The sequence below is a fragment of the Argopecten irradians genome, chromosome 14 (genome assembly GCF_041381155.1).
Source record: "Argopecten irradians isolate NY chromosome 14, Ai_NY, whole genome shotgun sequence".
Lineage (NCBI taxonomy): Eukaryota > Metazoa > Mollusca > Bivalvia > Pectinida > Pectinidae > Argopecten > Argopecten irradians.
Window position 1 is genome coordinate 21,600,777 of NC_091147.1, and position 16,643 is coordinate 21,617,419.

The 16,643-nt window shown below is 36.6% G+C and overlaps 1 protein-coding gene across 1 annotated transcript in view; it reads right to left on the bottom strand.

The window, feature by feature from the left end:
• Positions 1-1,107: 1,107 nt before the first annotated feature.
• The window catches only part of LOC138307312 (uncharacterized), a 41,305-nt gene continuing 25,769 nt past the window's right edge, over positions 1,108-16,643 (bottom strand). The window contains 20 exon segments of the mRNA XM_069247983.1: positions 1,108-2,576; positions 3,019-3,240; positions 3,742-3,969; positions 4,317-4,523; positions 4,956-5,180; positions 5,712-5,924; positions 6,240-6,470; positions 6,885-7,097; positions 7,338-7,571; positions 7,991-8,203; positions 8,719-8,937; positions 9,177-9,389; positions 9,709-9,939; positions 10,466-10,678; positions 12,660-14,060; positions 14,758-14,976; positions 15,174-15,210; positions 15,212-15,408; positions 15,741-15,998; positions 16,332-16,601. Of these exon segments, the coding sequence (XP_069104084.1) occupies positions 2,335-2,576; positions 3,019-3,240; positions 3,742-3,969; positions 4,317-4,523; positions 4,956-5,180; positions 5,712-5,924; positions 6,240-6,470; positions 6,885-7,097; positions 7,338-7,571; positions 7,991-8,203; positions 8,719-8,937; positions 9,177-9,389; positions 9,709-9,939; positions 10,466-10,678; positions 12,660-14,060; positions 14,758-14,976; positions 15,174-15,210; positions 15,212-15,408; positions 15,741-15,998; positions 16,332-16,601 (5,486 nt within the window). The 3' untranslated portion in view covers positions 1,108-2,334.

Sequence of the window (16,643 nt, forward strand, 5' to 3'; positions counted from 1 at the left end):
AAGTTGTATTTTCAGACAAAACCTTCATAATGTACGTAATATTAATTACCATGTAAAAATGTGTCATTGCGATGACTAATTTGAGGCCCATTGGATAGTGCTTCCGTGATCAAATATACATGTGTACATTCTTTCTTTCGTAATTTGCAACAACCAATTAGTTTAGAGGAGGATACATTCGTGGTTTAATCCGAATGTTGTCACCTCGTTGTATTTTCCTGTTATGCAGTATTTCTATGAAGACAAATAAAAGGACAATACATTTTCTCACCTTTGATAAGACACTTCGACTTACAATGTACGATGTCGTTTTTCGTATTTAGTATTACAGTGTATTTATTTATGCATAGTAATACATATAGATTCAAATAGTCCTTACATGTGTAGTTTATCATGTATTGATATCTTATACTCCCTACATCCACGGAATAAAACGCATAATAAAGGCAAAATACTTTAATTATAGAGGCTTTTAAAGTTATTTTTTTTTGCTCTACTTCGAAGCCATTGCTTTGACCAAGCCCTATATAAAGCACGACAATTGTCGCTTTATCTCATTTAAATGTTTGTTAACTTGCATTGTCAGCAAGAATTATGTATAATATCACAAATTTTAGTATGTTTTATCGCAATGAGTGACATTTAATAAGAGCGTTTTAGATAAACAAATATTTAAACGATTACTATATAATAATATCATTCTGCATTAATTTTGTGTTTAGATTCACATCCTATTAAGAGCCAGTTTTATTTAAAGAGGAAAGCTATAGTACCAAGAGAACCCCCGACCAGCTGCAGTATCTGGCTATTGTGCTCTGTATGACACACAATGTGATATTTTTCAACGTATCATACCTTGAATTTATTTTAAATAATATTTCAAATCTTTATAATAATGATCAGTACAAAGGGATTTTGATTTACATTTTGGTATTTTCTACCAAAAATGAATACAAAATATTGTTGTCATTGATGTCTCAGACACTTTTGACAAATGACATGGATAAGAGGCAATATTGGAAACATATGAAATGTATGATTGTTACCTATGAATATAAATTATTGCAGTTTAGGTTAGTGCAAAGTTACAACAATTAGAGAACAAAGTAAATGGAAAACATAATTTATTTCATTGTAAAAATTCGATGTAGTTGAATTTATGTTTTGAAAATGATGTATACATATTTCATCGTTCCGACCTCTTACTAATTATCATATCAACTGATATACGCTGTTATGATTCACATTGTTACTCAATAGTCGGAGGCCTAAAACATACATAAAAAATATAAGAATGAAATCGCTATAAAGTAAAATTGCGTATTGATTAGAATATCATTGAAAATTCTAGATTCCCACAGTTAAAGTTACTATTTTCATACATGTGCATATTATATTTACAAACATATATTAAACCATTCATTCTACACACACATTCACTCAGTGACGGTCATTGCAAAGTCACGTGATCATTATATATCACACGACTTCCACATCTGGCCGCCATATTTGTAAGTTAAAAGGTCCCAAACGAAGGCCTATTAAATATATACACCACACAACTATATTTCAAAAATGCTTGTACACAGTAAGCAAAGACAAACCAGATTTAGTTATTTTTCACAAACCCTTTGTAAGAAATACAACTTTTTTTCTCTCTTGCAGAAGACCAATCTATAGCCTACTTATAAGATAAGAGGTTTTCCTTATTTGAAAGAAGCATAAAACTATACCGTGGTTTGCTCGGCCGGTGTACAAGTTACAAGATGCAGTTTAACAACCATATAAATGAGACAATGATTACAGTTCTGAGTCTAGTCCTAGGTACACTATTGTAAAAGTCCAGCTTTTCATATCATGTCTGTTATCTATACACAATGGGATGAGGGAAACACTTCAATATAAATATAAAAAGAAACAATCGGAAAACGCAACCTATTTAAATATTATATTTAGTAATTCATGATTGACTACATGATTGATTTGTGATTCTGGCGAGGTAACTCATAGTTTTTAATTCACATTTAAATGCTAGACTTATACAAACGTTTTCAAAATATTAAAATTTTCAAAATTTATGAACATGTTATGCCATCAGTTATGTAAATATAATTATATTTTAGTAATTGAGCTCGCCAATTAATTAATTAATTAATCGATCTAGCCCACCAAATTCCACAAACATCACTGAAAAATCACGCAATTCGAAATGATATCCTCCTATCCGTCATTGAGGTTTGCAATTTTTATTTTGGTATTCAATTTATTGTCTTAGTTGGCAGACACGTATAACACTGGCATTGTCATATTTATGTGTTTCTAACAAGAGGACGCTCAGCGTATCGTGGTTGGTGAGGTGACAGATTCCTGAACACATGCCTTCTCTGTATGGTTATACACGCCTACAGCACACCGCACTATGGCTACAGTTCGGTTGGAATAACAGACAGTATAAAGACGTGTTAATTCTTTTCCAGGAAATACGTTACTTCCATCGTCCTTGCCGATACAACTTGGGAATCTATCTTCACAAGGTTCGCATCCAGCACCGAAACACTGATTCTGGATGTACTCACCTGCAATGCAAAATTTACAGCGTCATGTGTTGATTAAACATTTTAAATTGTATATTGAAATATGTCAACTATATCTATTTATATCGATAGAAACACTGTAATATATATGCTAGTCAGCCAGAAATAGGTTGGAAATTATCGAAGAATTAAGACCATAAGAAGAGCAAAACAACTATTCAAATATCGATATATGTGTGTGTTGGGGAGTTAATTTCGTAAAACTAAACAAGTACCCTTTTGTAAATACACTATACCAAATTTTCGTGTTTCAATAAGTATACCGATACTTTATTGAAATAGAATAAAAATAAAAGATCAAGTAACATCTCAAAGTTATTGTTAAGTTGAGTTTACCCAGACAAAAAGTTAACGACACCTGTTTGCATTAATGTGTATCCGGTTAGAAACGTACATTTGCAAAATGCAATGACATGTTACTTACATGGTGCTCTTGGTTCGTATCTATCCTGGCAGGAGACTGTAGTAAATATCTGACAGCCCATACTGGAGGAGACGAAGAGTTTCGGGTATTTGCATTCTGCCAGGTAAGGCTGGACCATCCCGCGACTAACTCCCGGGTTACTGCAGTTGAAGTACCGGGCACAGTTTGTGGGATCAGGAATCAGGTCAAACGGCCTATCCGTACAGTGACTAGAGAGCAGGTCTAAGAAGGAATACGACGCGATTTAGTAAAACAGCAAGTTTAAGGGGAGATAATGAGATAATGCAACCTTTGGTATGGTTATTAAGAATTATTTTCTATGGTTAAAAGGTTAAATAAATTTTACTGAAGACACACTTCATGATAGTTTCTTTAACTGAAACCTCGTTAATAAAATAGTCTGGTATGTGTAGTTTCTATGATTTATGGAACAAGATAATGACTTCAAAACTGAAAGGTCTTGAAGAATGGAAGCAACAAAATCAAAGGAATTGGGATAGAGTAATGGTTATGATATGAACTTTTTGGAGACTAACTTTCACTGTTAAAATATATTACCAGTAGCTTATTAGTATATTATCAAACTGAATTGCTTAGAAATGTTAAATCAATAAATACATTATCATATTTACAAAAATCATCTTGTCCCTTCAAAAGCATTAACAATATATTACTGTCAACCTTTGAAACTTTTGTGGAATTAGAATTACTCTCCAAACTTACTCGGATTTATCTGGGGTGAACAACTTCTGATTGAATGATCGTACTGGGAGACCTGACAAGCCTCTACTGAAACTGTTCTGTTTTGGAAACATTGTATATAGAATTCTGATGACGGACGACCAGGGAAGGGGTTGTTACCATCCGGAAGTGAGACACAACTCGGAAGACGCTCCTCACAAGGCTGACATCCGGGGTAGTTCGGTGGACAATGGTTCTGGAGGTAGTCACCTAAACGAGAATATAAAGGTACGTGTCATCAAATTCTTCCAAGGAAAGTGAAATGTACTTTGTTTACTTGAGATAATAAATACAATGCTTGAAATAAAAACTTAGATAAATAGATAAAGACGTCGACAAGACAATAAAAAGATTTCCATTAAAAAAATCTGAAACTGTAGTTTTGTTTTCTTTGTCACCAAATTAAATTTAGCAAACCTCCAATCATCATTTTAACGATGGCACGATATCAGTAAATCAAAAACAGCGATAGCTAACTAATATATATGCCAAAACTTCTTTGACAATATGTAAATAACCCATTGATGATATTTGGTTTCTAGGTAGAAATCACTTACATGGAGCTTGTGGTATGAATTTGTCTTTGCAGTCGACTTCTGAGAAGTTGCGACACGTGTCGGTAGGACCGTCGAAGAGCTGTGGATATTTACATTCACGGAGGTATGACCCACCGATCGCTCGCCGACAGTCATAGTACTGGGCACACTGGTAAGGATGGGGCTGGATGGCATCCTTGTTGTTTAGGCAGTAAAGTTTTACCATAGCTGAAATAGGGAAAATGTAGTGAGTTAACACACGGTGAGAATTCGTTTAACGAGATAAGTGACTAGATCCGAACTGGAATTTGTATTTATTAAAAAGTATCACTTCTAAGTTTAAACTATGCACCTAATAAGTTAAATGAAACGAAACTATTCAGATGAAAACATCATTTAATATCGTTCATTTAACAAACTAAACCCGATTTAGACAATTTAAGATTTATAAATTTCAAAGACGGAAGTAGCACATTGCATTAATTTTGAAATCCTCATACTCAATGGGATCTTCCAACAACTGTTATCTGAAGAAGTTAAAACCGGTGGTGATTGTGAACTGAACGTAGAATCCAGTATTGACAATGATGAGTCTGGTAAAACCCGATATTAAAAAAATTAAGAATATTAGATTATGTCTTAATATCGAAAGAACCTCACCTTCTGTTACATCATTAACACATGCGCTCGTGCCTGGGTCAAACAGCCGTTCACATTTTTCTATTGATACTGTACGTTCTTGCAGACAGACGATGAAGAATTTGGTCATCGGACGACCAGGATACGGGTTGTTTCCATCCGGCAATCCAGCACAGCTGGGGATTCTTTCTTCACAAGGCTGACAATTTGGATCAGCAGGGTTACAGCGGTTTTGTAAGTAGTCACCTGTAAATAAAGTTTACAATATGATACGAAAATGTGCCATTCTGTAAAGTTTCATGTAATGGATGTAATATGCATGACTGGTTACGTTACAATCAATACATACAACAAGAAATAACATAACTTCATGAAAAGACAAAATCGAAAAAATAACGAAAAATTTTCTTCACGTTCTCAATTTCATATATTGGAAAACTGTACTTATTTTGGTGTTGATTTGCTAAAGAAAACATATTGGTCCGATAGCAAGCAAGACGGCAGTGTTGTTTTTTTTCTTCTAAAAAGTCGTTTAAAAAATAATGCAGTTGTATAGTTTGCACAAACAAATCAGTTTACAAAGATCCATGATAATTAAGTCCGTGCGACAAACGGAACAAGCTTTCATAAAAACTATTGTACATGTACTCGCTCACTGTGTAATGTTAAGCCACCTAATGCATCATGTTGATGCATCTGGAGGCCTAAACAATGTCAACAAACATTTCCTGTGTACTTGTAATTACAAATACACTTCTTTAATTACAAAAACCTTACATGGCAGTTTGATGTCTTTACGTGTGTCACAAATGACGTCGGTGAAATTCTGGCATGCAAGACTATTAGTTTCAAACTGCATAGGGTACGGGCATTCCCTGAGGAAGGTCTGAGCTCTGATACTGGCATTACCGCAATCGAAATACTGGGCGCAGTTCAGAGGATTGGCTTTAATGACACCTGGATTAGCGACACAAAATCCCCGAATAGCAGCTAAAAAAAACCAATTTTGTATTAAACATCATTATAATAGCTTCTGCTTTTGCACTTCGCTATACTACATGTATCATAAGTGTCGCGTTGAGTAGGCCAATCGTCTTTGGGCGCCGACGATGGTGTAGGAGCTTTTATATACGTTTTAGGACTGAATTGAAATAATTGTGATATTAAGATAAAATGGAATCTTTAAAATGCTTGATTTGCTGACGATATCACTAGAAATCGCTGTAAAAATAGTAATAGTGTCACAGTTAATTAAATGCAGTTCATTTACCATTATTTAAAAGAATAGTAAGAATATGAAATTACCTGCTGTAAGGGCGGTTGTACAATAACCAGTAGCGGGGTCGAAAAAGCCATCTGAGCATGATCGCACGGCAACAGTTCTGTTCCGGAAGCAAACGATGTAATAAGTAGAAAGTTCACGACCCGGGAAGGTATGATTACCGGCCTCTTTTCCAATACAGCTTGGCAGACGCTCTTCGCATGGACGACACCCTGGTTCTTGTGTTATAGCACATGTGTTCTGGTCGTATTCACCTGGAACGGTTGATAATAATCGTTATAATCACTTGTGACATATCACTATATATATTGCAAAATCTGTTTAGCTATCTATTTATCCTTCACCGTCTATGACTGGTGCGATTTAATTAAAACTATTGTCATGGAAAATTAAAGACAACGACATGCAGACATGAAGTGAAAATGACGTCACAAGAGCTTACTAATGATGGACTCTTCAGCACCTTTAATTATAATACTTCTATTATAAAAATAGTGCAATATTATTGTTGATGCAATTTCCTTTCGTCACATTTTATGGAACAACCATGTTTTAGTTTCGGAGCAGCTTAATGCAGACATTAAACTTATAATTCTAATGCGCTTAGCATTTTTAACAATGTTATAAATTTATAATATATCACTTATAAGTATAAAAGTCTTACTTACAAGGAGCTTGTGGTATAGGAGCGTCGCCGCAGTCGACCTTATCGAACTCGTCACATGACTGAGTCGCCGTACTGTACAGGAGTGGGTATTGACATTCCTGGACGTAATCGCCGTAAATACTCACTTCAGCGCTACAGTCAAAGTACTTTGCGCAACTTCCGGGATGTGGGACTTTGACGGTAGGATTGTAAGCACAGAATGGCCTGGGATTTGCTAAAGGACAAATCATAAACTTGGTATTTAGAAGAAGTATGAATGTTAAGGCTTAATTATTACCTGTTAAAGGGATTAATTAGTTTTGTTTAGTTTTATTATTGACGAAAGAAACTTAAAATATGATGTTATTATCTAATCTACTATGAAACAATTGGAATGATTCCTATGGAAACAAGAACGTCATCATATAGCCAACATATTCTTTTACGTAATATATACAGTAATTTTGATTCTTACTTGTGTCGATCTCAAATTGGCACATTTTTGAGATAGGGTCGAAGTATCCTTGCTCGCAGGTCCTGACAAATATCGTGCGGTTTTTGAAACAAGTAATGAAGTAAGGTGTGTTTTCACGGCCGGGGAACGTGTTGTTTCCGTCAGGGCGCCCAATACAGGGCGGAAGTCGTTCTGCGCATGGCACGCAAGCGGCAGATCCAGGTGTTGGCACACATTTGTTTTGAAGATATTCACCTGCGATTGTATACATGAATATAAGTCATGGATTGTACATAATGTTAGTAATTTTATTTCACAACTTTCGTGTTTTAGATGGATATTCATAGCAATGGGTTTTAACTATAACTAAAACATAATTACTTTATCAGCACGCTTCATACGACAATTACGATAATATATGCATCTCTAAACGAGTTATTTCATTGATTAAGTCTTTGAAAAACGAAATTTGTGTCACGTTATCTTCTAATGAATTAGAATATTCCTTATACATTTACTGAAACAAAATTCGTCAGACAAACTACAACTCAGTATATGGCATATATGAAATGCAGGCAAAAAGAGAAATTCTTACATTATTTCAATATTGCGACTACATGATCAATACAGAGACTGAACAAGCAATACTTTTAAAGGGTGTCATTAATACTTACATGGTTGGATAGGCTCAAATCGCGTATCGCAGTCGACGGTGCTGAAGTCCTGGCACGACTTAGTTGTCCTGGAGAACAGTAGAGGGTACTGACATTCGTGAAGGTTTCTACCATAGGCGCTTCCAGGCTTACTGCAGTCGTAATACTGGGAGCACAGCATCTCATTGGCTACCAAGTCGTTAGGTTTAATGGCACAATATGGCTCTGGGTCGGCTAGTAAAATCAAAAGTATGCTCAATCATCAAATACAAAATGCAATGTAAAAAAATCTGATTAATCTGAAATGGATATAAAAGAGTACTACTAAGTAGCACTGAATCTCTGCATCATTTCAAGTGATCAATTAACTTTTATTGATTCATAAACTTTTGGTGATCCATTAACTTTGAGTGATCCATGAAATTTTAATTATCCATCAACTTTACTGCAATGCCTCTGCACGCCTATATTACTACTATGAATCTGTTAGCAATTGATGTCATTCCTGAATCACGTTCCTCAATAATGTTCTAGACTATCTCACCGTATCATTGAATTTGATTATATCTTATACAAATAATATTTCATTGTATTTACTGAAATTGTATGCGAGTGTTCGTTATTTAAATTTCCGAAACTTGTATAAGGTTAATATAATGTATACCAACATTGCATTCAGAGAGGCTAAGCAGGATTATCATGCGTTTTAAAACAATGGGGGTGGTTAAGCAATCACTATAGCAAATTACCTGGATCGAACTTAAGAGTGCAAATCCGAGCGGCATCGTCATAGTAACCGTTGGCGCATGCCTCCTGACTTAGTGTTCTGTCATCCCTACACACTATATATTTTGTAAGCTGTCCGGGGAAGGGATTGTTTCCGTCCGGTAAACCAACACAAGATGGGAATGTTTCCTCGCAAATGGTACAACGGTTGCTAAGACAACGCATGTTAGCTTCGTATTCGCCTGGTCGAAGATATAAAAACACATTTATGTTGTCATTCATGTTGATTAAAAGAGGTTATTTTTATGTCTTTGTCAGATAATACTTGTATCTTAATTTTTGGTGGTTTTCTTTTGTATATTCTCGTAATAAAATTGTTCATAAATCATTACCATTATAACCCTTAGTATTTTCAAATGTGAAAGTGTCATAATAATTACCTTCATAAAATCCTTCCAATTTAACCACGTGGTATACTTACATGGTGCTTTTGGTACCGGTCTGGTGCCACAGTTTACATTGATGTATGGTCTACAGGCGTTCATCTGATCATCAAACAGTTCGGAGTAGGGACATTCCTGTTTGTAGTTACCGAAGTCGGTGTGGAGCTGTCTACAGTCGATGTACTGGGCACAGTTATCAGGGTGGGATGCCACCACGGTCGGGTTAGCCTTACAGTACGGACCAGGGTTCACTGATATATGTATAAAGGGGAAGTTTGTATGATATGTCTGTAAAACTTAAAATATGATAGTAGAGAACGAATACAAAATATTCTTCTTTATTTCGTAGCAGGATATTTTTATAACAAAAAACACAAACATAGATTTGCTTGAAATAGATATGGATATCTGACAGCTTACCATAAAGGGAATATTTTTAGCGAAAAAAATGAAACTTATATACTATTCTTGATCAATGGATATCTTTTTAAATGTCCCTTCATCTATAATTCTCTACAAAAATAAATGTAGATAAATTTGTATTTAATCATGTTTACTATTTATACTTACGTGGGTCTAAAATGACAGAACAGGACCCAATGATGGGGTCAAAATATGGCGCTGTCTCTGGGCATTTTTCAACGGCATACGTCCTTTCGTCAGCACATTGCACGAACCATTCTGGGCGGTTTGCAATGGCGTGTGGTCCATCTCTCTTTCCAACACAGCTAGGGTGTTCCTGCTCACATGGTGGACATGATCCGTTGGGTAGAGTACACTGTCTAGTCTTCTCGTAGTCACCTGTAGCAATGACCAGATTGTAGGATATGTTTATAAATACAACAAAACTTCAATCAATACATGAACTATACATGTGTCTTCACATCTTTTTCTGAATATGTTGATAATCAAACGAACACTTAAATGATGAATTACGAAAGGATTCACTGATAGACGAAATCTCCAAATAGCTTTCTAATGCATAGATACAGATTCAAATCCGTCATTTGATGCCAAGATATTTTAGGTAGATCTTTTGTAATTGACAGATGTCTTTCAAATAGACAAAGATTTGTATATTCCCAAATCAATATAGTTTTAAGATCGATGAAATTAGACACTTCCAAAGAATATATTCAATAATCTGACGCGTGGTCCATGTAATGTATTCATATTTCACCATGATTTAGAACATCGTTTTACCTTATGTACGTAGATGGTGAATTGGAAGTGATCCTACCTCAGAAGTTTTGAAAAAAAAACATACATGGGGAACACATGGTGCAAATATAATAATACAAATATCGTTTTTTACTTATGTACGTACATGGAGATTTGGGTTCCATCCGGCCTCCACATTTGACCTCCCTATACGGTTTACAGATACCGTCATTGCTGTCGAGAAGAGTTGGGTAAGCGCATTCTTCCTGGTAGTTCCCGAGTTGTGTGTTCTCATTAGCACAGCTGATATAGCGAGCGCAGCTGTCGGGGTGGGGGAAGATGGCGGTGGGATCTCTCTGACAGAATGTCGCTGGGTCAGCTATAGATAGAGAAAATGTTCATTGATAGAAATGCAATTAGTTGTATCATCAAAGTATATTATTTATAAAAGCTCATAGTACCATACAGATATGAAGCTACTCGAAAATATTTTTCGAAAAGTCAGTAATGATAAAATCAAAAACGCCAAATGATAAAAGAAAAATATGCAAGCAAAAATGTCAACAATGGTTTAACAAACAGATAATGAACGTGTTTACCTGTAATCGTACTTTCTCTTAACATGAACGACAATGTCCATAAAATCATGAAAAAACAATTATAAATAACAATTAATGGTAAAGAAATATTTCCCTTGTAGCAGTTGTTCACAGTTTTCAAAAATAATACATATTTACATTACTATTTCAGAGTGTGCCTTACAACATTGTGCCATGGAAAGCATTGTTTCCCCACGAACATGTAATGTGCACTTGTGTTACAACATATGCAAACGAAAGCAGTGCGGTACATCACTAAAGCAACAGTCAAGACAACAACAACTTAATGAAATCACCGTATAACAGACAATTCTTTTTTCTTATTGTAGTTACTAATGAAATATTAATCTGTGTATCTGTAATAGTTTGCATTGTTGTTATCATAAACATTTAATCCAATAACCTCTGTTTCAACACATAATTTGGGTTTTCGCTTGATTTCTTGGAATATTACTTTGAGACCGTTGATTAAAAACTGCATGTTAACTTCATAGCTGAATATTGACTAAATATTAAATATTTTCATTTTCAATTTTTCCATTTCTATTCTTTTTTGTTGGACATCAACTAAGATTAAATGTAGACAAGATAACCGGTACTTATGCAAAATAAAATAGTGTTATTATAGTCACAACCACGTCAAATATCTGTATCTTAGAATATGTGGGCCAGTTTAAAGTTAACTATGATACAGGTAAATTTGTCATATCTAATTACAGGTACTAAATACAATATAGAACTATTCTAAAGAATTTGTATCTGAATTGCTCACTACCTCATACCAACAGAAAGAACGACTATGTAAGTCTAAAAATGCTAATTACGAATTCAGCTGCGAATTATCCTGGGCATATGTACAATGCATATTTTATCAGATGGTTAAGACTTGTTCGAGAAAAACGTTTGATTAATATGAGTGTTTCTATAAAGCGGTATTATTATAAAGGTTGGACATGATAACAACAATACAACGATAATAAAAAAAACAATTATAAAGCACACTGAGCAGATGTGGTTAATGTATTTTGAAGATTAAAATGAATATATATAAATGTAAAAGACATTTTGGCACAAAATGCGTAATTACATTAAAATTGTACAACAATATAAGCTTCAAAGAAAGTAAAGCGACCAGTTTTCCCACATAACACACGTGTACAATATGATTACATTGCCAACATGAAATAAGCAACTTTATTCAGACTAATGAACTAAAGGAAGGATAAACTGTCAGAAGGATAGGGTAGACATTTTACGTAGATCCTGCTATATAAAGTCAAACACTGTGTATTTCGGCTTTTTATTCTTGTTAGAATGTTATCTGCTTTTTGTACTAATTTGTACAATTACATTTTTCCTATAATGTCCTATAGGGAGATATCGTCTTGTTTATTTTTGATGATTTGCTTTTACTTAAGTTAAATGGCGTTGTTGTTTAGGTCAGAAAGCAGAAACACAGTGCTTGTCTTGAAGCAAGAGGAGACTATGTTGTCATTAGTATGGAAAATCTACTGCTGTCTGTCGATCATTTCTAAATATATGTTAAACTTGTGTCAAATAGTAACCTAAAGCTTTACAATCGTCGATAAAGACACGTCACATTAAGACATACAGGGCGGTGCTAACAGTACAGACGCAGTGTATGCAGAGGTAGTATATGTGAATACCAAGCAACGCATGCGCAAGTGTAAATCTATCAAGCAAGCTAGGCGGGATATAGTGTCTGCTGCGTGACGTGCAGTTGGCTATACAGTATCTTACTGGGGTTAATTGGCGGAATACATCGTCCAGTCAAAGGGTTGTAGATCTGTGGCGTACAGGAGTACATCTTCATGAAGTTTCCTCCAGCACATTCGAAATATATGTCTTCAGTGCCAGGCAGGGCGTTGTTGCCTTGTAGTAGGCCAAAACATTCGGGTAAGGCACGACACAATCCAGTCGCAGGGTCAAATAAGGAAGTGCCACAGTCTCCTTCGAATGCGATTTCGCCATTTCTGCAAGTGATGTACAGTCGGTTGTTGTACGGTATAGCAAAGTTTCCGTCCCCAGCACATGACGGGAATCCGCACTGACCCGTGACGGGATCAAAGGGAAATGGAGCGCACGATTGGATGTATAGCAGAATACCATTCTCGCAGTTGTAGTAAACGACATTATTGTCGAGCATGGCATTGTTTCCGTTTGGTTTTCCTACACAGGATGGCGATGCCTGACAACTGGATGTGATTGGGTTGTATGGTAAAGGATCACATGTTCCACTTGAGACTCTAAGACCGCCTTCACATCGTATCCAGTCTGAGTCTGAGCCAGTGTAGGAAACATCTGTGCCTGATATCGGGTACGTCCCATCGGCGAGTTGACTGCAGTCCAGCGCTTTGCACTGTCTAGATTCCTGATCAAAGGTCGATGGTGTACATGAACCAGTCCTAAGATAGTACGAATTCCTACAGACGACAAACTCCGATAAAGACCCAGCAACGGCATTGTTACCGTTCGGCCGCCCGGTACAGCTCGGTAAGTTACACATACCGGTATCTAGGTTAAAGGTTTCTGGTGCGCAAGAGGCCGACTCAATGTAACGGCCATTTCTACAGGTGAAGAAATCACTTGGAGCCTCAAGCATGGGGAAGTTTCCGTCTAGTCCAGTACAATCTGGATGAGTCAAACATTCTCTGGTCTTTTCGTCAAAAGTGAAAGGAGCACACGACATCTTGTCCACGTATTTACCATTCTGACAAATAAAGAACTCGGTTTTCTGTCCCGGTATTATGTAGTTCCCGTCAAGCAGGGCAGCGCATGGTGACTGAACACAGACACGGTCCATTGGGTCAAAAGTGTCTGGTGCGCATGAACCTTTGCTGACATACTGTCTGTCCATGCACGTGAAATAGTCTGTATCTGTTCCTGCGATCGGATGGTTGCCGTTTTCATATCCACCACAGTTGTAAGGGGCAACACATTGTCGTGCAACTGGGTCGTATGACCCTAACGCCCCTCTACATTTGTCGATGCTGACAAACATGCCGCCGCTACATACAAAGTATTTATCCTCGGTGTTACTAACAGGGTGACGTCCATCTGTCCGCCCGACACACCCAGGGAACCGAATCTCGCAAGGCTCACAATCAGGCTCAGGGCAATACTGATTGTACATATAATCGCCTGTAAGAGCAAGCTTGTCAGTATGATACATCATACGAAACATCATATACATACGTAACTCAAAATGTAAATGATGGTATGAACATAGTAGGTATCGCATAGAGGGTATCGTGTATATCATATAAATTTAACGTTCTAATTTAGAAAAAAAATAATATCACATCCGACTAGAAACATCGTGTTATAACATTACATAGCCCATTAGCTGAACTATTCAAATACAGAACAAGAACCAACGCACTGGAGAGCTAAAACAAATGTTCATGTTTATGTAAAACATGCGAAATCATCGTAAACAAAAAAGTAAAATCTATCTTTTTATCGTGCAACTTCCAAAGACCGCCGATAAATTTTCAAACCACCAAGCTCTTGAATTTGCTACTTAAATGTCCAATCTGGTTATCTGCATTATTTATCGTTCAATATTTACCGCTTGCGATGAAACTTACATTCAAAAAGTAGAATAATCTGGTAAGATTTTTTGGGTTTTTTTTGTTTTGTTTTCAACTTTACTTTAACTTTGATCACTATTACTACTAAATGGTTTGAATTTTAAATTTCAGTTGCTTATACGTGGTAATGTATAATAGTATTTTATAATCATATTTCGTTCGAAAAAGAAATCTAACCCTGATCACTTATTCTGTAAACATATTAATCAACTTCCCTTTAAGACGTTATGTACAATTAAACTTACAGGGGTTCTTTGGTTCGAGTCTCCAACGGCAGTTTGCCTCTTTTGGGGGTACGCACTGCAAACGTACGATGTTGAAAAGCTCTGGATAGCGACATTCTCGTAGGTAGGGCCCGAATACAGGGTCTTCCAAGTTGTCACTACAGTTATAATAACGTGCACAGTCGGCCACGTGAGGGAACACTGTGGTCGGGTTCTTTCGGCAGAAGTCGTGCACGGAAGCTGAAGGAGGTAAATAATAATATAATTAATTGATATAACGTTTGGATTTGTTGCAAACATGCATTGCGGTAAAAATGTTTGTTTTTTAATCTTTTATTAATAATTTGATTCGTCTTGTAATATACAATGACAAACCTACTGTCGCGTTACGAGGTTGGCAATAAAAGTAAATTTTGATGATTTTTCAAGTTCCTTACCAGGGTCGAGTTGGGTAGTACATCGGCGGAGTGTTGGATGGATCGTAGACCCCGTACCGACAGATTCCGACAGACAGCGTCCGCTCTAACATACAGGAGATGTAGAATGAGGTCAGCTGGCGGTCAGGGAAGGTGTTATTACCGTCCGGCCGTCCGACACAGCTCGGGGACCTCTCCTCACATTCGAGTTGACACATAGGTCCATTGCACAGGTTCCTAGTGTTTTCATACTCACCTGAAAACATTAGAATGTTGAACTACCTGAATAATTACTTTTTTCTTGTATCTTTCTTTATTTTGGGAAGTAATTACAAAATAACCATGCGCAAGACATCAAAGCAAAATCTTTCGAAATCCAACCGAAATTAAGGAAAAAATGACTAAAGAAAAAGAAAAAAGTCATATAAAGCTATTTCAAAATTATAGAAACCATGTTTCTAAAAGGCATTCCGTGTAAACTTAAGATGCTGTGAATGTTCTTTTCTAAGAGGTCAGAAATAAAAATCACGCTACTTATATACTTACAATATAATGGCAATATGTTTGACATTGATAAACTATTCTTACATGGTGATTTTGGTTCATAGCGGCTCCCGCAGCTGACGTCGATGAAGTTACCACATTTACTTGTCCTGGTGGAAAAGAGCTGAGGGTACGGGCACTCATCCATCATACTGGCCAGCCCGCGGGTAGGGTCCACCTTACTACAGTCAATATAGCGAGCACAGTTGGTCATGTCGGGTAGCAAGGCGCGGGGGTTACTCACACAGTCTCCTCCGCTGGGCGGAACTCCACCGCCAGTTCCAGGGTTAGGGTATGGATTGACTGTAGACGAAACGATTTTTTGGGGTTTATTTTGGACATTTAGAGATGGAAAAGTTCCATAAACAAATATTTACAGTACAAATACACGGTATACGCCGATTGAGATTTCTTAAAGTGTTGGAAATCATACCTCTAATTCCAACAACAGTCACATCAAAAACTATTAAGGTAAGCCAACGGAATATTTTAGCAGGAACGAAAATATATGAATATTGTTCAGCATAAACACAGTAGAAATTGAATAAATTGTGTGTGCTAGCGAAACAACAGACATGTAGATTTTATCATATCTAAATATCATTATCATTTTTTTTTATATTTAAGTCAGCCTACCTGAGCCTCCGCCAGTCCCGGGGTTAGTAATGGTCGGATTTACAGGCCCAGTTCCACCACTGCACGATTTGGTCCTGGGATCAAAAACCGCTCCATTTGGACAGGTGGAAACAGAATCTACGGTTCTGGATTGGAAACATTCGATATAGGCTGGAGTTCCCTCCTTCCCTGGGTAGGGGTGAAGTCCGTCGGATAGTCCGGCACAGCTCGGGTAGACCTGCTCACACACGGGACAGTTGGCCCCGGAACACGAATATCTCTGGTAATCACCTTGATGAAGATAAAACAAGTTTAAGCTTATTAAATACGTAA